Here is a 22911-nt window from a genome sequence, read left to right on the forward strand (position 1 = left end):
CAGCAGTGGCTCACATCTGTAATCCCAGCCACTTTGGGAGGCCGAGGCAGGTGGATCATTTGAGCTCAGGAGTTCAAGACAAGCCTGGCCAACATGGCAAAAGCCTGTCTCTACTAAAAATACCAAAAAAATTAGCCAGGCGTGGTGGTGCATGCCTGTAATCCCAACTACTCAGGAGGCTGAGGCACAAGAATCACTTGAACCTGGGAGGTGGAGGTTGCAGTAAGCTGAGATTGCACCACTGTACTCCAGCCTGGGCAGCAGCCCAGCCTGGGTAACAGAGTGAGACCCTGTCTCAAAAAAGAAAATACAATTGATTTCTGTATATTGATCTTGTATCCCATGACTTTGTTGAACTCTTATTAGTTCTATGATTTGTGTGTGTGCGTGTGTGTGTGTGTGTGTGTGTGAATTCCTTAGGATATTTTTACATACAAGATCATGTCACATGTTGGTTTTAAGATTCGTTACCTTCTAGAAAATATGCATTATGATTGGTTGTTTATGGCTGTGAGCAAAATAAAATAACTCTTACAACTCCATACTATGAATTGTACAGAAATTTTATGGGGTCAAAAAAACTCTCCTATTTACCTACTTCAGTAAATCAAGTAATATCTTACCTTGAGCTAATGAATAACAGATTATAAGTTTTCCTAATTGTCATTGCATTTAGTAGTTAATGTTTATCCTTAGACACAATATATGACGATGTCAGAGAAGGAATCCTGGGCTATCTATTGAGGGCGTTCTGAGGGTTTGGGCCTGGTTTACCTATTAACTAGCATAGCATCTACAGTTCTAACTTCATTCATTTTTCCGTCATTTCTAAAAACTGACTGTATCCTCCATGATTAGGGCTATTGGAAAAACCACAGTAAGTAACAACACTATTTTTTTTACCTCTTAACACTACACATAAAAATAGCAATTAACGAAATAAAATTGACAATACTATGGGAAACCAATACAATTTCAATTGTTTTTCACTAAAAATTGGAAGAATACCAAAAATTACTAATTGTTCCTTTCCTTAGTGGATTATTGATATGGCTTGCTCCCAGTGTTGGAGAGTAAACTATATCAATGGTGTGGCCTCCTGTCAGTGGTAGGGCCTGGTGGGTCGTGATTGGATCATGGGAGTGGCTTCTGATGGTTTAGCACCCTCCCCCTAGTGCTGTCTCATGGTAGAGTTTGTATTGGTCTGTTTTCACGCAGCTGATAGACATACCCGACATGGGGAAGAAAAAGAGGTTTAATTGGAGTTACAGTTCCACATGGCTTGGGAGGCCTCAGAATCACAGCAGGAGGCAAAAGGCACTTCTTACATGGCAGTGGCAAGAGAAAATAAGATGCCAAAGTGGACACCCCTGATAAAACCATCAGCTATCATGAGACTTAATCCCTACCACAAGAACAGTATGGGGGAAACCACCCCCATGATTCAAATTATCTCCCACCAGGTCCCTCCCACAACATGGGGGAATTATGGGAGTACAATTCAAGATGAGATTTGGCTGGGGACACAGAGCCAAACTATATCAGAGTTCTCATGAGATCTGCTTGTTTAAAAGCATGTAGCACCCCCTTCGCTCCCTCTCTCCTGCTCCGCCATGTGAAGACATTATTTCCCCTTTGCCTTCTGCCATGATGGCAAGTTTCATGAGGCCTCCCAGCCATGCTTCCTGTACAGCATGCAGAACTGTGAGTCAGTTAAACTTCTTCATCAATTACCCAGTCTCAGGTAGTTATTTACAGCAGTGTGAGAACAGGCTAATACAATTATCTTGAATGAAAACTGCTTAAAAATTTTAAAAAATTCTTTTCAGAAAGTTATGTTCTGAAAGCATTGTGGTCCAAAGAGTAATAGCTATTAAAATGAAGAGGAACATAGGAGTAAATCTTTATGACCTTTGGTTAGACAAAGCCTTCTTAGATACAACACAAAAAGCATATGCAACAACAACAAAAATAGATCAATTGAATTTCATTAAAATTTAAAACTTTTGTGCTGCAGACAATATCATCAAGAAAATAAGACAACCCACAGAATGTGAGAAAATACTTGTAAATCATACATCTGATAAGATCTTGCATCCAGAATATACAAAGAACTCTTATAACTCAATAATAAAAAGATAAATAACCCAGTTTAAAATGAGCAAAGGGTCTGAATAGACATCTCTCTAAAGAAGATGTATGAACAGCCAATAAACATATCAAAGATTTTCAACATCATTAGCCATTTGACAAATGCAAATCAAAACCACAATGAGATATCAATTCAAACCCACTAGGATGGCTACAATCAAAAATAAAGATAATAACAAGAGTTGGCAAAGATATGGAAAAAGTGGAACCATCATACCTTGCTGGCAGTACAATGGAAAACAGTTGGGCAGTTTCTCGAGATGTTAAACAGAGTTATGCATTGACCCAGCAGTTTCATCCCTGGGTAAATACCCAAGAGAAATGAAAACATACATGCACACGAAAACTTGTTACAATAATGTTTATAACAGCATTATTCATAATAGTCAAGAGTAGAAATAATCCAACATCCATCAGCTAGTAAATGGATAAAATGTGACATATTAATATAATAGAATATTATTTGGCAATAGAAAGGAACAAAATACTGATATATGCCACAACATGGACGAACTGTGAAACTTCAACTAAGTAGTAAATAAGGCAGGCACATGGCTAGGTGTGGTGGCTCACACCTCTTATCCCAGTGCTTTGGGAGGTCAAGGTGGGGGACTGCTTGAGGCCAGGAGTTCAAGACCAGCCTGGGCAACACAGTGAGACCCTGTCTCTACAAAAAAAGAAAAAATTAATTAGCCAGATGTGGCAGTACACACTTGTAGTCTTAGCTACTTGGGAGGCTAAGGCAGGAGGATCACTTGGGCCCAGGAGTTCAAGGCTGCAATGAGTTATGATTATGCCACTGCACTCCAGTCTGCAACAGAAGGAAACCCTATCTCTAAAAAGGTTATACATGTTGTATGACTCCATTTAAATGAAATGTCCAAAAGAGACAAATCCATAGAGAAAGAAAGTAAATTAATGGTTGCCTGGAGCTAGGCAGAGGGGATACAGAATCACAGCTAATGGGTAGCATTTCTTTTGTGGGGAATAAAAATATTCTAAAATTAGATAGTGGTGATGGTTTCATAATTCTGTAAATATACCCAAAACCATTCAATGGTACACTTTAAGTGGATAAAGGTATGGCATGTGAACTATAGCTCAATAAAGCTGCTAAAAAATGAAGGGGGAACAACTATTACCATAAGAACACAATAATTAAATAATTATCTTAAACATAGTTTTATAACTAGAATGAACTGACTCAAATGCCAAAGTAAGATGAAACATTTCAATATGATGCCTCTAAATCCAAACAAATAAAGGTATAACTGCCTGAATATTTTCAAAACATGTAGATAAGATTATTAGAAAAAAATTTACTTTCCATTTTTATTAAGAGATTTGGAGTAACATGGGAGCAAATAGTAAGAAAATCTATAGAATGTGAGAAAGTATTTACAAATCATACATTTTATAAGAACTTGTACCCAGAATATACAAAGAACTCTTACAATTCAATAACAAAAAGATAAGTAACCCAATTTAAAATGAGCAAAGGGTCTGAATAGATATTTCTCCAAAGAAAACATGAGAGAAATTCCAAAAGACTGCGCATTGGTTCTCCTGCATGGAAACCAATTAAAGAATGCTTACAGAAGCTGACATGCCTTTGGGACAAAATGAACTTCAACATGGGCTTATAATTTGAAAGCTGCCATAGAGTAACAAATGAGAAATACCATTAGACAGTTCTTGACACTCTTAGATACTTTTCCCTACTGAGATGGTGTCAAATCGAACAGGCTTGAATGGACTTTCATTCTACACCCTTTAAAATAACAGCTGATAGAATTCACGAGACCGTGGGGAAAGAAAAAAGAATGATCAAATCACTACAATAATAAAATATTTGGATGGGCTTGAAGCCTTTAAAAGATTGTTGATGGAATAATGATTGGTAAAGATCCCACTTTTTAACTTACTACTCAGTGTATTTCCTGAAAGTAATACTGTACTAAATATAGGCAGAAGGAAGTTAATTTCTATTAGTTAACCTAAAAATACCACTTGTTAAACATAATGAAATTTATCTTACTTCAAAAAGTGAAGTTTTCAAATTTATTTTTCTCCAGTGATATGTATACAACATAATATCATAATAATTTATTAAAAGGCAAGATATATAAGGTAGTAGTATATAAAAAGTACATACTCTTACCTAAGGGACTATTTGTAAGGGCTTCTCAAGCTGAAATTACTATTGAGTCCACTATTAATGATTTATGCTCTAGCTCATATATCCCTTTACTTTATTTCCAAAACTTAAGAGGAAACTCAGGAGGGTGGCAGGAGAGGACGGAAGAGGAGAACGAAAGGAGGAGGAGAAAAACAACAATGATAATGGGTTAAAGAAATACGAAGCCAAAAGAGGACTACATATATAGGTTGAAATGATATACATGTATACATGTATATCAGCTGTGCTTGGACAACTTAAAGCTGGGAATAGAGTTTTGGTTTCTCACCAGAAAGTTAAAGAGACCTGCTAAACTAGAAAAGACCTTACAAGCATTGCCAAAGAATGCACATGTGAGAGACATATGAGGGAAGTTCTAAATCTATTAAATTATTGTTGGTCTAGAAAGCCTTATACAAACTGAAAAAAAAGTTAAATCTTAGAAACCAATTTCCCTCAATGCATTAGTAGAGAAATAATATGCAAACATGACCAAATATACATAAATTTACTTTTATAAAATTTACAAGTCAAATAGATAATTCGCTATACATAACTTTCAGAGTCCCTTAAGTGTATAGTTCAAGTAAACTTCCCATCTCATTATGCCATCTAAAGTTAAGTTTCACCAAATTGTTTTCCTATTTGTTAGTTTACTGTTTTAATTAAAATTTAAATGTAATTTAATTTACTGTTAAATTATTGTGTGTTCTGTGAACTTTCCTCAATCCAAGACAATTTTACAAGCTGCTTTCAAAAACTTATAAGTTTTCCTAATAGGAACTATGCTGGAAAACATTTTTCTTTTTTTTAAATTCTAAAATCATTAAACCATCCTTCTTCATATTCATGTTTTGTGAAGCATTTTAGTAGCTAGTAATATTTCAGAAAATCTGCCTTTTAAAAATGCATGATTTAAAAATATTTAATTTAGTCTTATAGACAATTTTTTAAAGAAACAAATATAAGACATATAATTAAAAGGTCAGGTGGCCTTGGAATTAAAGACGTAAATTATGGGTTCAAAAATACCCTCTGACTAGTTATATGATACATTTGAAAGGTAACTTAAGTTCTTTTGGATTCCACTTTTAAATGTAAAATGAACTAGAGGTCTCTCCAGCAAATTCAAACTAAAAAATTCTATTATTCTTCAGTTCCTACTTCATAAGAAAAGTCAACAGGAATGTAGAATGCAATAACCATTCATTTTACAAACAACTTTGCACCCATAGAGATTTTCTGTAAAATATATCACTGATTTTTAGAGACAGGGTAGCTCATTTTCAAAGAAGAGTGAAGTCAATTCTGATAAATTTGTATTTCTTGACTCATAAAACAATATTGTACATGATGAAAACAAAGAGATTTTAAATGACATATTTTTTAAATGAGCCAAAATCTTCATAAAACAGAATTAAGCACTTACTTTTACTTGGAGATCCTCAGAACTTTCTGTTGACATGTACAAAGAAAGCAGAACTGGCAAAGTATTTGTGACTGCAACAGCGCGTGCATGTTCAGGAGTGTGTCTTCCAATCTGTCCTAAGGCCCAAGCAGCTGCAGCCTTAATATGATCTTCCGGTTCTTCTGACAAGCAGACTGACAACTGGGGTACACCCTGCAGCGTGGATCAAAAGAGCAAGTGTTATGAATCTAGAGCAGGATTAAAGAGTCTTCCATGTCTCTCAAACATGAGAAGAAATCATTTCAGCCTTGATCCTTTTTTTCTTAAACGGTTCAATAAATGAGCACATCACAGGGGCTGTCATTTCTTAAGTCAATAAAATGACTAGAACTAAATTACCTTAATTATTGGTAACAATTCAACTAAACCAAGAATTTCTCTACTAGCTTTTACCCCCCAAATAGAGAGGTATTTAACCAAACAACAGATGTCACAGACTAGGAAATAGGCAAAGCCAGATTTTACTGTGACAAACTAAAAACGTTTAGAATTTTTAAATCTTTTATTTTCCTTTGTTAAAAAGTTTAGAATCTTTAAAGAAATTGTATTTTCACCAAATATAATAAACCTGATATAATAAGTCTGAGAATAAAATAAATCAGTAAGAATCCTATCTAAGTACCTTGTCAATAGAATATATTCACCAACACCTTTCCTGAAACAGTACATAAATAATTTTCCATCAATTATGGTCAACTTTTAAATTATAGTTCTTTCCACTTTAACATGATTGAATGTCAAAGCAACAATTACTTTTGTTACACAGCGCATGCTTACATTTTGCATCTTATGCTTCAATTTTATCTAAATAATAAAAACAGAATAAACTAAAGAGCCTCAAATACATTACATTTTGTATACCCAAGGAACAATTTAAAAAAATCAAATTCTAATTCCAAATTCTGTAAAGGTGTAATATTCCGACTAATTTGAGATTATGGTAATCACCTTAAATTTGGTACCACAAAAAAAGATCACATGGTTATGCTACCACAGCAAAGGCCAGAATCATCATATATACTTTTATTCTTTGCTTTTTAATTTGGTTATTAAGACCAATTTCCTGAAGAGGTCAGCTTTATTTCTTCATTGGCTTCTTTCCTACAACTAAAAATGTATGTCTGCCAATATTAAAGGTCAGACCTGTCTTCAGAATGAAGCAACTTTCCAGAAAGCCCACATGTCCAGGATGTAACAAGACTGAAGAAGCAGGAGGAAAAGGAGACAGTGCCTCTACTCCATCCCCAAAGCTCTGACTTGTTGGCCTCAATTATAATGAACAGCAAATAAGATAAGGAATGCAAATTTGCTTTAAAATTACTATTTAAATGCAACGTATTATTGTTAGTCTTTATAGTACCACACAGGAAAAGCAGAGAGTGCTACCATACTATGTGGCTTGCCTGAAACTGCTGGAGTTTCAGCAAGCAACACCTTGATCTCTATCTGAAAAACAAACCAAGTGGGAAAGGCCAGCGGCAACCTCAGACAAAAGAAGGGGAGAGCTCCCTGGTTAATTTCAGGAAGACATATGGGAAGCAACGGCAATTGCTTCTTTTTTCATCATTCTTCCCATGCATAAGCTTCATGACTATCCACAAAAGAACGAAGGATCAAAATCCTCGTAACATCCTTACCGCGACCCTTCAGAAAGCACCACTATTGCTCTAGTCACTATCACAGTCTGTGGTAGTAGAAGAACAAAAGGAAAAGAGCAGGATAAAAGGGAGTAAAGCAAAGAATTATCAAGAAATAGGTAGAAAATAAAGATCTAAGGCTCCTTTTTATTCTGAGGATTAGTAAGGGATAAAAAAAATCCACATTTCTGTTTAACATACAGCAGCAGGTTTTCTATGCTGATAAGAAACCCACACCCCAGAGGGTCACCACACACACTGTAAGCACACAGGCTTTGAAGCATTCGTCCAGAGATCAATATTTATTCATCAGCACACATTTCGTAAGCACCTACTATGTGCCAGGGCTGCACTAGATGAGGGGTTCTTACAAAATTGTGAACTGAGATAAAGCAAAAGCCCTAGAGCAAGGAAACAAAACACTGCTATCTGACATGCGCTCTGAATTGCCTACATCTAAGAAGAGAAATTGTTCATAAAAGCTGAAGAAGAGAAAGTGGATACAAAGGGATGTCCTAGCCATTGTCATCTCCCACTCAAGTGGCAGGAAATGGAGGGGTATATAGACCTCCCAGAATACTGAAAATGACTACTGGGCATGTCATTTACAAATAGGTGTTTCTAACCAAGGCAAGCTTTACATGTTTGTAGATATGTACAATTAATCCTTCAAGATACAAATAAACTTCATATTTAAATACAGATAATACTAATGCTCAAAACAGTTGATATTCTGTTGATGAGAAACACTGAGTAAAACTTTAAACTTCCCATTTCCTTGCTAATAAAACTTGCTAATAAGCATTGAAACAATCAAAATTTTTTTCAGGTAATTTTTTTGCTCCAGTCAGTTATATTTTGTATTCTGTGGGAGAACATTAATCTGTGGTTCTGTCTTAGAATTTCTTACTGCAACTAGAAGAAAACGAAGCAAGAACAAACCTTAGAAATGATGACTGCCATTGCCAGGTTCTCAGAATGAGCTGCTACGTAACCAAGCATCATGATGCCAGGCAGCCGTGTGTTCCCTTTGCAGGATCCAATGCAGTCAATCATGGCAGCAACCCCTCCTGTGTTAACCACCAGCTGCGAAAGCTAAGCGATGGGAACAAGAGTTAGATCACCAGGACCCTATGATGGTCTTTAAATACAGTTTAATATTGCCACACTCTATTTAGAACCTAAAAACAACTGGTGAAATTGAATTATCATTTAGTGAAATTATTATATTTATTAAAGAAATATACAAGTACAATAAACCTGCTAGTTCAAATGCACAAACTGTGAGGAGCTTTATTCTGTGATTCAATTTTTCATGCATCGATGGCACAACTTTTATCCCTATTATAATGGATGTCAAAATTCCTCATGTAGACTCCAAGCCTAGGGCTAGTTCATAACTAACTACTGAAACCCCCCATTCACAATGGGTGAATATGAAGCAGATTAATCACTGAATGGTGAAAGACAATGTCGGACTTGAAATATTCTAACCTAATTATTCCCCCTTTGCTAGTAATGATTACTAGCTGAGTGCGCTTTAATTTTGAAAAATCTCAAGCAAATAAAGATGTTAGATGAAATAAACAATGAGGACTTAAAGTTTAATGAAATAAAAATTGATTAGTCAAAATATACACAGAAAAAAAGATAATTCAGAATCAACACAGGCTTGCTTTCTCTCTATTTCTTTCCCATCTAGGAACTCAGAGCAGGAAATCACCATGTAAGAGCAGCTACTGGAGTGGTCACAGTAGGCCAGGGGACCTTTGTGATTTCTCCCAACCTGGAGCTATAATAGTGTTCTCACTACTCCCAGCTGACATAAAATGGTAAGGATGGCAAAGTTCCATTGTCCTCACAATCTAGAAATGGAAAGTTGGGAATGACTAGCAACAGATTTCAAACTCAAACTCTGCTAATATAACCCAGTCTTCTCAACTGGAGGCAATTTTGCTCCTTGAGGAACACATGGCAAAGTATGGAGACATTTTTGATTGTCACCACTTGTGGGAGAAGGGTGCTTTTGGCATCTAGTGGGCAGAGGCTAGGGATCTTGCTAAACATCCGTCCTACAGTGTGCAGGACCAGCTCCCCACAACAAAGAACTACCCAGTCCAAAACATCAGTAGAAGATGAGAAATCCTGACTCAACTAGATCGTGTACCACAACCCCTAGGCCCTATAAACAAATTGATGTTTCATTTAAAAACTAAAACTAACTACTACATATTATTGTGCCTTGAAGTTTCTTTTCACCTCGGGCGTATGTTTTGCAATCTCTCTAATTAAAGTAGAAGCATTTTTCTTCACGTATTCATCCTTGTCCTTCAGACAGGTAAGTACAACTGGAAAAATCTCTGCTTCAACAACCATTTCTGCCAGATCCACGGAATGTTTTGAAACCTGACTGAGAGCTGAAAGGATCTGATGCTGTGAAGCAAAAAAACAAAACAAAACACTATATAGTATCCACTACAGAGTTCAGATGTAATGTAAACAGTTTTATATATATTCAAATTCCTTTATAAAAGGAAAAAAATGTACATGCCTAAACAGCCTCAGATTTCTGAGTCTTGAGACATTCACGTTCTAGTCTTATACCCAAGTTCTAAAAATTCCTGATTTCCAAATTAGTTCTCAATATTTTGAAACTCTATCTATTACAGATGATTAAATAACATGACCTCTGGATGAATACCATTTCTTAATTATGCAATACTGAAATTGCTAATTTATGAGACAGGTGATCATTTAGTACAAAAATCATCAAGCAGAACAATATCTTTGACATGATGCTGATACCATTTCAAAGAATGTCCCATTGCTTAGTTAACATTAACAATTTTAAAACATTATAGGATATAACTATTCGAATATAAAAGTATAATTGGTGACTATTAACTAAAAATCAGATTTTAGAAAGCTATAAAAAAGACTAAGATAAATATTGTAATTTCCATAAGAAACAATATTATAGTGGTGGGTTCAAAAATCTTTAGGTCTTTTCCAAACCAGAGATTTAATCATTATGTGATTCTGTATTTTAATTATTAATGTTAACACTCTTGTTACTTCTGATCTTGTACATAGTTTCCCCAATCACATCTTTATCTAATCCTTATAGCATTATTTTCACATATTAAGAGACCAAATACATAATATATTCATATCTGTTTTCAATGATAATTTACTAATTATTTTTAGATGCAAAATATTCACGTGTACACATTTCCATTTTCTTACATTATAAGAAGGCTGATGTATTTTTCAACCTTATTTTGAAATACCTTCAATTTAGCATCAGGATTGAGGATCATCTGGGCTAAGTGAGCAACAGCTCCTGCACCCACTACTGCCTGTGCTAACTCTGGAGAATGCTTTGCAATATCACTGAAGGCCGAAGCAGCAATCCTTTTCAAAGCAATTTCTGGCTCCTGGATACAGAGTACTAAAAGAGGAACAGCTCCCGCATCCACCACAGCTTGTGACAGTTCTGTGGGTCCAAGAAAAGTAATTAAGTGAGTATGGGTGACTGACCCTTGTGCAAGCCATTTTTCACCCTGACAGATACAGCAAAGAAAAAAGGGGAGGGTGTACTTCACTCTCTCAACATCTGCATTTCAAATCAGGCTTCCTGGTTTCATAAACCATGTGGACCAATCCTGAGCTGAAAAGAATACAGGTCAATAGATGGACCTCCATTTACATGAACACATTTGAGGTAGATTAGGCTGAAATGGCTTGTTATTCTTTTTTTTTTTTTTTTAAGAGAGTAAGCAGATGTCAGCTGTTTAAGCTCTGACAATTCTGCACTTCTCAATAGACAAGCATTTTATGCATGGTTTACAATAACAGAGAAAATTTAAGTACCAAAAATTTACCAACCACACTAATTAGGCAGTATTTTGCGCTATTTACGTGAGTAAACATTAACATGAATCTTGTGCCAATAATGTCAATTTTTAAATTCCTTTTATCTTGTAGTACTTTTAAAAGATTTTTTAAAAATTTCATACAAAATAGAAAGCTGCCTTTTCATTGTACATATAAAAATACTTTCAAAAATGAGATCTACTACTTATCAATAAACTTTTGTATATAAATGCTAACGTTTAGATACAAGAATAAATTTATCTTACTCTTGTCAGAAATCAAGTACATATCTTTTGAATATACATGTTGATTTACTTGTATGTCCAAGAATAACAGCTACAAAAATAGCACATTTTAAATTACAGATAATGGGAGACAGGCAAGCAGATCCATATAATATCATGAAAAAACTGCCTTTTGAGAAGCATAAAGCACCACACACAGTTACAGATTCTACTCACATTGTATTCATGGCCCCTCTTACTGAATCACAGACACCCATTTCTGGAATCGCTTCCTTTCAAAATATGTCCTTATTTTCCCAGATGTGTAGTGCCTTAGTTATATATAAATGTCTTAACTGTCAAGCTAAGAGCTCTATTTAGCATGTCACTTAAAGTCTTTAATTTGAAGATAATACAGTGTTTGATTTTTCAAAGTATTGGTAATATCACAACTTCTAAAAGAAAATGTTAGCAAATACAGGTTAGTGTCCAATATTTGTGTTCCTTAAATTATCATAATTATCTTAGAAGTCCCAATATTGTATAAACAGTTCATTCATTCTTTCATTAAACAAGTATTAATGGAAGGCTATTAAGTGACAGATTCTTTCAACTTGGCGCCAGTGACACACTTCTGCAAATTAACACTACATTCATTGGCAAAGGTATGTTTCAATTTTTAAAATTTGGTGTAAAAGCTAGTATACTATGGGAAGTTCTTATGTAATCTCAAGAATGAGAGGTAGATGAGAGGAATATATTTTGTTTTGCTTTGTTTTTAAAAAAGAAGACAATAGCCAACAGACTGCAGTATCAACCTAGCAATGTAACAGGTTCCTCAGAAACAGCCTCTGGGATGCTACTGCAATAGACTGAAGACCATGAAGACAGCAGGTGACACAGGTGGTCACTGTTTCTCTTCCCCCACCACACCCCAACACCCATCCAAAGGAAATGGGAAAAAATATAAAATGTTATATTACATATAATTTCTAAAAAAATACTCATTTTCTGATCATTAACATTCTGCTTAAGAATTCAACTCAATCCAAATTATACAAGTGTCATATAGTAATAATCTATATGTCCCTATTTAAGCACACCTGGAATATATATATATAGTGGGCTGAATATTTTGTTTTGATGTATTTTCACTTTTATACCCAGTTTCTAGGAGTAAAGAATATGTAGCAAACTACAACGGTTTAAAAGTACTATTAACAAAAACCCTGAAGATGCTTTTTAAAAGAACATCTATTATCTATCTTTGTAACTCCCATTCATTTGACCTGTTCCTTGAGTAATTCTTGAGTGCAATATCCTTCTTCCTTAGAATAACATAATGTTAATGAGAAAGCAAATTCTGTTCTTCTAACTTGTTACCCAAGTTTTCTATTCTCTCCAGAGTAGCAATGTTAAATGTGGGGAAGGCTGGGGATGGCAGTAGAAAAAGATTTGCCATGAAGATAATGAAGTTTCCAAGGACCTAAAGTGGGCCTAGCAATTTTGTACTTGCAATTTCATATAGTTTACATCCCCAAATGTATATGGTTCTACTGCTCTTGAGTAGCACACTTTTTACTTAGAAGTATTGTCCTCCTAGCTTCAAACATATGTTAATATTAAATATCAGATAGTGAATGTATATACAGATAAGAATACAACAGGCCTAAATAATGTAGACTCTACATATTACACGTCCAACAGGCTATTTCATTCTGCCTCTATCACTCTTCTTTTTCCCATTATTGTTTCCTCTGGTGTTTCTATGCCAGCCACTGTTGGTGTCTACCCAATAGCCATCGTCAGCTAGGGCATAGGCTTGTGAGCCAATCCTAGACCTAAGCAGAAGTCACCTGGAAGCAACTGTGAAAGCTCTGTAATAAACTGAGATACACAGCAGAAAATACCACCTCTTCTTTGTTGGACATGGTCATGTCTGCAAATAGCATCTGGAACTCCTACATCCATCTTGCAACTATAAGGGAAGAAATCACCAATATGCTGATGGTGGCTAAGTACAAAAATGAAAAACATCTGGGTACTCCATGACATTGTTCAGCTGCAAAACCAGCTTTGGAACTGCCCTTACTCTGAACTTTGTGTCATGTGAATTTAAAAAATGTCCTTATTGCTTAAGCCACTTGTAGTTTACATGCTACAACTTACAGCTAAAAACATCCTGATATAATTCCTTCCTCTCTTATGCTTGGTGTCTCTTATGCATGGTTTTCTCTCCTCTTTCACTCACTGAATGTTCATTAAGTGCTTACTATGTGCTGCACACTTGGCTAGATCTTGGGGAAAGGGAATAAAAACATTGTTCTGTTCTAGAAAACCCTGCTCAGAGTGAATACATGAACAGGCCACTACAAGAACAGAGCAGAGCCAGGAATCAGGTCTGTGGAGTGTTCAGGGAAAATGTATACAGAAGTATCATTTCAGGAAGTGCTTCCAACCTTCCTTCCTTCTCCTCTTTTCTTCTTTTTTCCTGTATTTTCTTTCTTTTTTTTTTTTTTTTTTTTGAGACGGAGTCTCAGTCTGTTGCCCAGGCTGGAGTGCAGTGGCGTGATCTTGGCTCACTGCAACCTTCGCCTCCTGGGTTCAAGCAATTCTCTGCCTCAGCCTCTCGAGTAGCTGGGATTACAGGCACCTGCCACCACGCCCAGCTAATTTTTTGTATTTTTAGTGGAGACAGGGTTTCGCCATTTGGCCAGGCTGGTCTTGAACTCCTGACCTCATGATCCACCCACCTTAGCCTCCTAAAGTGCTGGGATTATAGGTGTGAGCCACTGCGCCCAGCTTTTTCTGTATTTTCTACTCGAAAAAAACCAGCAGCAACCAAAACACATACAAAACTCTGCACACCTAAAAATCACTTCCCATAGGAGAAATCTCATGAAGTTCATTTTAAACTCAAACATGGAAATGAGTTTTTAGATGTCCAATTATCACACTTATGAAATCAAAGATTGATATGTACTGACTTAGATGCTCAAAAAAGGTTGACCAAAAAAAGCAGTGAGCCAAGAAATTTATCTTCAGTCCCTGAAAATATCATTGCCTCATTTCAAATTTTAAGTAAATCTTCAAAAAATTTTTATAATATATCTTCCATTACACAATAACATGTGACATATCCTATACTGTTACATAACAAACAAGATTAAAAACTGGTTATAACTATGTCTAAAAATGCAAAGAGAAAAGGCTACATGTTATACCAACATGCTAACAGCATTTATACTGGGTTGATGGTACTATGGGTGGTGTATTTTTTCTCTGTTTGCCAAATTTTCTTCAATGTTATTTTTTAAAAAGTAAATATAAGCATGTCTCTCACCCATACATATAGCTACTGCTGGGCCTAACTGTACTAACATTATTATTACAAAGAAAAAAAAAAACAAATATAAAATTTTTAGCTTATTTTTTAATATAGCAGAAAGTTTATTTTAAAATATGGTGGAATATGTCTTCTTTAATAAGGCACACCTAAATAATGCACATCATACATATTACACATCCAAAAGGCTACTTCATCCTGCCTCTATCACTATTTTTAAAATAAATTACATGAAAAGAATGTATAATTCTTCTTCAATTAATAATATATACTAGAAATAATATTCATTTACTTTTTCACACCCTGCTGCCTTAATTCATACCCTTATTAAAGTTAAAATATACATTTTTTAAACGTTAGGGGTTATTTATTTTTAACCTTTATTTGACTGCAAACTGTCAGAGGAAACTATCCAACAGCACCTTCCTTACTCACAAATAATAATTAAAGTTGTTTATTGCATATATGTAGACAAAAATGTACAGTCACGAAATTTGATGATCAGCTGTTTTTAGTAAAGGAATAACTAGTTTTATTTGGCTTAGGAATAGCTCATTTTGAGTGAAGAAACTGAGGCAGCCTCCTCTGCGGTACTGTGACAAGGGAGGGGGAAGCGTCATCTTTTCACACTTCTCTGCCTCTCTCAATTTTTCCATAATTCTTTCCAACAACATTTATGAGGGTTATGTTCATACAATTTTTTGATCAGTAATAACATGTAAAAACTTGGGGTGACAAGACTTTGCTTCTCACACAGTTGCATTTTCTTAAGAATTTCATTCTGTGCTGTTCTTGGAATCTGGGTTTTTGGTTTGTTTGGTCTTTTCCTAACTAAGGGCTAAGCTTGCAGTGATCCGTCAGTAACAGGCATGAGAAGTGTTGCAAGTTAAATGGATCAAAATCTTCAACTTAGAATAATCAAAAACCTCAGTATGACTTTAGGTTTAAGTTTAAAACAAAAAGAGAAAGTAAATTAAAAGGAGGACTTTTAAGATCAACAACATTCATAAGATTAGTACTATCTAAAGCCGCATGAGTGGAACATTAGAAATAACTCTATGTTGACCGGAAGGGAAGAGAGCAGACAGGAATGCCCCTTAGCATAGTATAAGTATGGTGGTTACTAGGTAAATCAGACAAAAGTAATCTTGCTTTAATAGTGCCCCAGTGACTTCAACCTCTCCCAATTACATCATGGCTAGTTGTCTGTTTAGATCAGAAGTGGTCATTGCAAATGCCCACAGGGCCTAGGAAAGCAACTAAAATAAATGAAGCCAGAGGACGTTTAAAAAAAAAAAGGTCAGGGAGTGGGAGAGCAGTAGTGAAGGGCAAAAGTCTAGGCACCATCTACAAGGGGCAGCAGTTTCTTAGTTTCAGCCCAGTGTTGCTATGTAGGAATATAGGCCTACTGTTGTCAGGTCTTTTTTTTTTTTTATGTGAAATTGCCTGGTTTTTAAGTGTTGGCAATTTTTTTTTTTTTTAAGAACACTGTGTGAGACAACACAGTGCTGGCCAAATAAAACACACCCCTCTGTGGGCCTGCTACAGCCTGAACCACCCCATTTTACAACCATAGGCTTAAACCTTACACCCTCTAAAACAGCCTGTGGGGGGCTTTCTGGGTATGGAAAGGTGATGTTCTTTCTACTTTTAATTTTTGAAGTCATGTTTGGAGTCACAGAGGAAGAACCACTATTGTGGTTACATAAGAAAATTCAGAGAATTCTAAGAGATTAATAAAAACCTAAAAATTGACTCATAAGAAAGGATTACTCTAAACATATGATACTTGAATAATCTTTCAGCTCATAATGGAGATGTGAGACAGAAGAATTTGAGCAAAGAAGTGATCATGAGGACTCATAAAAAGAATTCAAAATGAAGAGGTTCTCCAAAAAGAAAAAAGACAAAAAATATGTATCCAGCACACTAATTAAAAAACTCCTCTGGAACTCTAATCTCTTTAAACTTTATTGCTTTTTAATTTTTTTTCAAGCACTGCTTTTAACTGTTTCTAAGCCCTACAAAAGTTATATTTTGTTTCATTAAAAAATACAAGAAATTTATAAATTAATCATTTCTTTGCAGTTAGGTGGCCCTATTTATCAGTTTGAAGATGGGCTGGGTTTTGCCATAAAAATATACAGCTGTATCACTTCAAAAGCTTTTTGAAATAAAGCAGGTTTAAAAAAAAAAAAAAGCTACATTTTGCCTGGGTACAGTGGCTCATGCCTGTAATCCTAGCACTTTGGGAGCCTGAGGCAGGCAGATTGCTTGAAGCCAGGAGTTCAAAACCAGCTTGGACAACAGGGCAAAACCCCATCTCTACAAAAAACAAAAAAACACAAAAATTAGCCAGGCATGGTGGCAAGCACCTATAGCTAGCTACTCGGGAGGCTGAGGTGGGAGGACCCCTTGAACCCAAGAGGCAGAAGTTTCTGTGAGCCAAGATCACGTTGCTTCACTTCAGCATGGGCAAAAGAGCAAGACCCTGTCTCAAAACAAACAAACAAACAAACAAAACCTACATTTAAAATTGGCTGCCACTTATATGATATTAATGTTATGTTAATAATAATTCCTCATCCTATTCAACCAAATTTTTCATGATTGGGTGAAATTATAATAACAAATATGTTGCTGCAATTACCAAAGCTGGTTACTTACTGGTAACTCCAGTATGATTTTGGTAATAGCACTTCCAAAGTAAAAGAAATCTGTTGGCCAGGCGCAGTGCCTCACTCTTGTAGTCCCAGCACTTTGGGAGGCCAAGGTGGGAGGACTGCTTGCATCCAGGAGTTCAAGACCAGCGTGGGAAACAGAGAGAGACCCTGTCTCCAAAAAAAATCAAAAATTAGCTGAACATGGTGGCACGTGCCTGTAGTCTCAGCTACTCGGGAGGCTGAAGTGGGAGGATTGCTTGAGCCCAGGAGGTCGAGGCTGCAGTGAGGTGTGATCATGCCATTGTACTCAGCCTAGGCAACAGAGCAAGATCCTGTCTCAAAAAAAAAGAAAAATCTCTTTAGGTTTTGGTCTAACCCAGCTGTTTACAACTGGTTTAGTTATCTACTACTATGTAACATCACACCAAATTTAACAGCTTAAAACAGCAAACATTTATTATCTCATAGTTTCTGTAGGTCAAGAATCTAGGAGTGGCTTACCTGACAGGTTCAGGCTCAAGACCTATCACTAGGCTACAATCAAGAAGTCAACTGGGGCTGCAGTCAATTGAGGATGTGTGTCCAGGCACACTCGTGGGAGGGTTAATGGGAATCTTTAGTTCCGTGCCCTATGGGCCTCTACATAGGCTGCTCATGATGAGGCTTCCCCCAAAGTGAGTGATTCAAAAGAGAGGACCCAAGTGATTCAAAAGAGAAGACTCAAGATTATAAAAGACATTTCTGTCTTTTATAATCTAAGCCTGGACGTGGCATAGCATTGCCTCTGCTATAGTGCATTGGTGCAACGGGGGAGGGAACTACACAAGGATGTGAATAAGAGGAGGCAGGCATCATGGAGGCTGCTACCACAAAAAGCTTTGTTCTACACTGACACATCTGCAAGGCAACAGTGACTCACTAGAGCTATCATTCTCAGCTGAGAGATTGACATCTCCAATTGCAGGTGGAAGTGAGAAAAGCATAAAGGGAGAATTTGCATATTACTATATAAAAGTCTCGAGTGATTTTTATTTCTCCCACACACACAAATGTCATTTTTCCTACTCTCATCATTTCTATCTTGCTTCCCTCCACCCAATCGTCAGAGCCATTAGTTTAACCCTAACACATGGGTTGAGTGTTTGAGAGCTTAAGGGTTAACATATATACATACATTTGCTTTAAAGGCGAAATAATTCTGGCTCCTTTAAAAAGTCAAGTGAGTCAAATAAGCCATTGATCTGGAGTTAACAGGGCTTTAGTAAGAAATTACAATCAGCTGGGAGGGAAGGCCGCTCTCACAGGACTCAAGCAGCTTCAAAACATGGTAAGAAAAAGTCAAGTGGAGACCAGACAAAAGGAAAGTGAGAAAAAAAAAAAGCACTTGGTTATAGCCTTGAACAACAATAGGCTGAGGAAATTTGAAGTCATTTTAGCTCCCATCCCCACCACTAATTTAGCATTAGACTTTTAACAGATGAGACCAAGCTGAATAGAGTAATGCAAAACTACAAAGAGAGTCTGGAGTGTCCCGGTAAAGAAGAAAATAACTAAAATAATTGGAGTTACATCTTTACAAAGTAATGCTTTTTGAATCTAGAAGTTGTTGTATTTGTTTCCACCTGCTTTATATAGCATTTGCAACCATAGTAGTGGTTTCACTCTACCTATAACTTTGCATTTTGCTTAAAAAAAAAAACAAAACCTGCCCAGATTTCACCACTATGCAATGTATGCATGTAAGAAATCTGTACTCGTGGCCAGGCGCGCTGGCTCACGCCTGTAATCCCAGAACTTAGGGAGGCCAAAGTGGGCAGATCACCTAAGGTCAGGAGTTCAAGACTAACCTGGCCAATATGGTGAAACCTCGTCTCTACTAAAAATACAAAAATTAGCCAGGCGTGGTGGCATGCACCTGCAATCCCAGCTACTCGAGAGGCTGAGGTGGGTGAATCGCTTGAACCCAGGAGGCGGAGGTTGCAGTGAGCTGAAATTGTACCACTGCACTCCAGCCTGGGCGACAGAGTCAGACTCTGTTTCAAAAAGAAAAAAAAAAGAAAAAAAAAGAAAAAAGATCTGTACTTGTACCCCGTAAATACATAACAATTTTTTAATTAATATACAAAAATAATTTTTAAAATAAATAATAGAAAAACAGTTTTAAAAACCATGGAAAATGCATATGTTATTACTCAAACTTCAAAGGTATTCACTCTTTGCTCCAACCCAGTGCCAGGTAAGAAGTCCCTGTCTTCAAGGAGCACAATCTGATGGAGAAGGCTAGACAGCAAAAGGCCACAGGTACTCTGATGGGATTCTCTAGAACAGGTAAAGGAGAGAGAAAACAGAAAGAGGAAATAAAAATAAAACATTGGGAGGGTAATATGTTGATGTCGTGTTTTTATAAACGTGGTCCCTGGTCAGCAGTGCTTGGTGTGACTCCCCTGAGTGGTTCTCACACTCTCATGGGTTTCCACTGGCTACTTTTATTCCTGAGGACTCAGCTAACCCAACATTTTTAACACTTGCCTAATATCCCACTGAGCAAATATGCCATCATTTACTTAACCAGTTTCCCACTTGAGGACATTTAATTAATTTTTTGTTTTGTTTTGTTTTGTTGTTTGCTATTATATAGTAAAATGAACCACTTTTGCATTCAGATTACATATTAGTTATCTATTATCATGTAACACACAATCCCAAACTGAGCAGCATAAAACAACATCACTTATTATTTCAGAGTTTCTGTGGGTCAGGAACTCAGGAGCAGCTTAGCTAGGTGGTTGTGGCTCAGAATTACAAAGTTGCTGTCCAATTGTCAGCTGGGGCAGTCACCTGAAGGCCCACCTTGGGGAGGATCTGCTTCCAGCTCAATCCCATCATTGCTGGGAAGCCTCCATTCCTTGCTGGCTGCTGGAAACCTCAGTTCTTCACCATGTGAACCTTTCCATAAGCTGCCTAAGTGTCCACGTAACAGCTTCCCCTAGAGCAAGTGGCCCAAGAAAGATAGAGTACCCAAGACAGAAGCACTGATTTTTTTTTTTCTCCAGAGGCAGGATCTCACTCTATCACCCAGGCCAGAGTGCAGTGGCACCGTCATAGCTCACTGCAGCCAGAAACTCCTGGGCTCAAGTGACCCTCCTCATCCTCCCAAGTAGCTGTACACCACTATACTCAGCTAATTTTTTTTTTTTAAGAGACGAGATCTTGCTATGTTGCCCAGGCTAGTCTCGAACTCCCGGCCTTAGGCAATCCTCCAACCTTGACCTCCCAAAGTGCTGGGACTATAGGCATAAGACACTGCACCTGGCCTCTTGTCTTTTATAACCTGTTCTCAGGAAGTGACATACCATGACTTCTGCTGGTCACACAGACCAGCCCTGGTATAACGCAGGAGAAGACTAAACAAGAGTCTGAAAACCAGGACACATGATATGGGAGGCTGGCTACTACAGGTCACACATACACACACACACATCCACAAGTATACACACATGCATGCATGTATACTTGTATACATGTATGTTTGTATACACATATGTATAAACAAAAATAACCCAAATGTCTTTTTAAAACCACAGAATTACTAGCACATTGCCTTTTAACAAATATCTACAAAGCATAGACACAGTAATTTTATGTGCTACCCAATAGAAATATTATCCACATAACGTAATTTAAAACTTGAAATTAGCCACACTTTAAAAGTAAAAAGAAATAGGTAAAAATAATTTTAATATACTTTAACACAATATATCTGAAATATAATTTCAACATGCAATCAATATTTTAAACATTTAGTGAGATATTTTACATTTTTTCACACTAAGCCTTGGAATCTAGTGTGTATTTCGCATTTACAGCATTTCTCAATTCAGCCACTAAATTTTCATCAAAAATGCTCAATAAGTATTTAGATTTCAAAAAGTTTACAGTTGAAAAGGTAGAGTCACATACCCAAGTTGCTCCAATTATACCTACAAAGTTTTAAGTAACTGAGTATCAATTTTTAAATTTACATTAATTAAATGGCAATAAAATAAAAAATGTAGTTCCTCAATGTGTACTAGCCTCAGTTCAAGTTTGCAAAAGTCTCATGTGAATAGAGGCTACCATACTGCTAACACTGTAGTGTGAGATCAAAAGGGATATAGAGAAATGGTCTATGGCCAGTTATAGCACAGTGACACCAAAAATGCTAGCGGTCCTATCTTCGAAAATCCTTTGAGGTGGCTAGGCACGGTGGCTCACACCTGTAATCCCAGCACTTTGGGAGGCTGAGGCGGGAGGATCACAAGGTCAGGAGTTCAAGACGAGCCTGGTCAACATGGCGAAACCCTATGTCTACCAAAAATATAAAAATTAGCCAGGCGTGGTGGCAGACGCCTGTAATCCCAGCTACTTGGGAGGCTGAGGCAGGAGAATCGCTTGAACCTGGGAGGCGTAAGTTGCCGAGATCACGCCATTGCACCCCAACCTGGGCAACGAGAGCAAAACTCCATCTCAAAAAAAAAAAAGAAAATCCTTTGAGACAATTAACTTATTCCACACTTTTAGAGCAAACTAGTTCATTCATCTAAAACCCTGATAAGGGCAAACCAAGCTCCAAAAATTAACTGTGCAAAATCAGTCAGCTAACATGATGAGAATACAGCTCCTATTTTCCTGTAGACTGTGGATTTAAAAATCTATGGGAAAATAAGATGAAAAACATGTCTTATCTCAAGGTACAATTCTTATTGCTAACCAAGTCCTGAGCTTCTAATAGCAAACTCTCTTGTAGATGTTTGTGAAATGCTCAATTGGAGTACTTTCAAATTTCAGTCAAGTACGTTTCGCTTCATGTATTTCTAGAAATTCAAATGTAAATAAAAGTGGGTTCCTCCCCCCAATATCAAAAAGGTATTAGGCAGATTTATATGCCAGTGACTGGAAAACAAACTAAGTTCAAGAAACAATAGAGAAACATGTCACGGTGCATTGTTCAAACTTGGTTTATTTCCAAACCACCAGTATACAAAATATCCTTCTCTTTATCCACTCAGCACACATACACTTAATGACATTTCTCCCACAGGTATTTGCATAAAGCCAAAAACAAAGATTTAAACTAAAAGAATTGTAGGTATTATCAAGTAGAGGAGGTATTTTGTGGGACAAAGCACTTTCCTTCCTCTTACTACTGCATGTATCACTTCCTCCTGTTATTTCTATGCCAAGGACTGTTCAGTTGTTATCTGGATGTAACAAAGTTCTTGAGAAAGTAAAGATTCCTCTTTTTTGCTGTTGTACAAAAAAGGTAACTCATAATTCATCTTTTTTTTTTTTTGAGACAGGGTCTCACTGTGTTGCCCAGGCTGGAGT

General features: G+C 36.6%; 1 protein-coding gene across 4 annotated transcripts in view; it reads right to left on the bottom strand.

Moving 5' to 3' along the window:
• SPAG6 (sperm associated antigen 6) overlaps positions 1–22911 on the bottom strand; it is a 71530-nt gene that overhangs the window by 13134 nt on the left and 35485 nt on the right. For all 4 annotated transcript variants that reach the window (XM_030819210.1, XM_004089055.3, XM_003257704.3 and 1 more), the window contains 4 exons: positions 10726–10931; positions 9695–9868; positions 8378–8530; positions 5760–5951 (listed from right to left, as the gene is read on the bottom strand). In XM_030819210.1, coding sequence (XP_030675070.1) covers positions 5760–5951; positions 8378–8530; positions 9695–9868; positions 10726–10931 — 725 coding nt within the window. The remainder of the gene's footprint in view (positions 1–5759; positions 5952–8377; positions 8531–9694; positions 9869–10725; positions 10932–22911) is intronic.

Source organism: Nomascus leucogenys, chromosome 9 (assembly GCF_006542625.1).
Source record: "Nomascus leucogenys isolate Asia chromosome 9, Asia_NLE_v1, whole genome shotgun sequence".
Lineage (NCBI taxonomy): Eukaryota > Metazoa > Chordata > Mammalia > Primates > Hylobatidae > Nomascus > Nomascus leucogenys.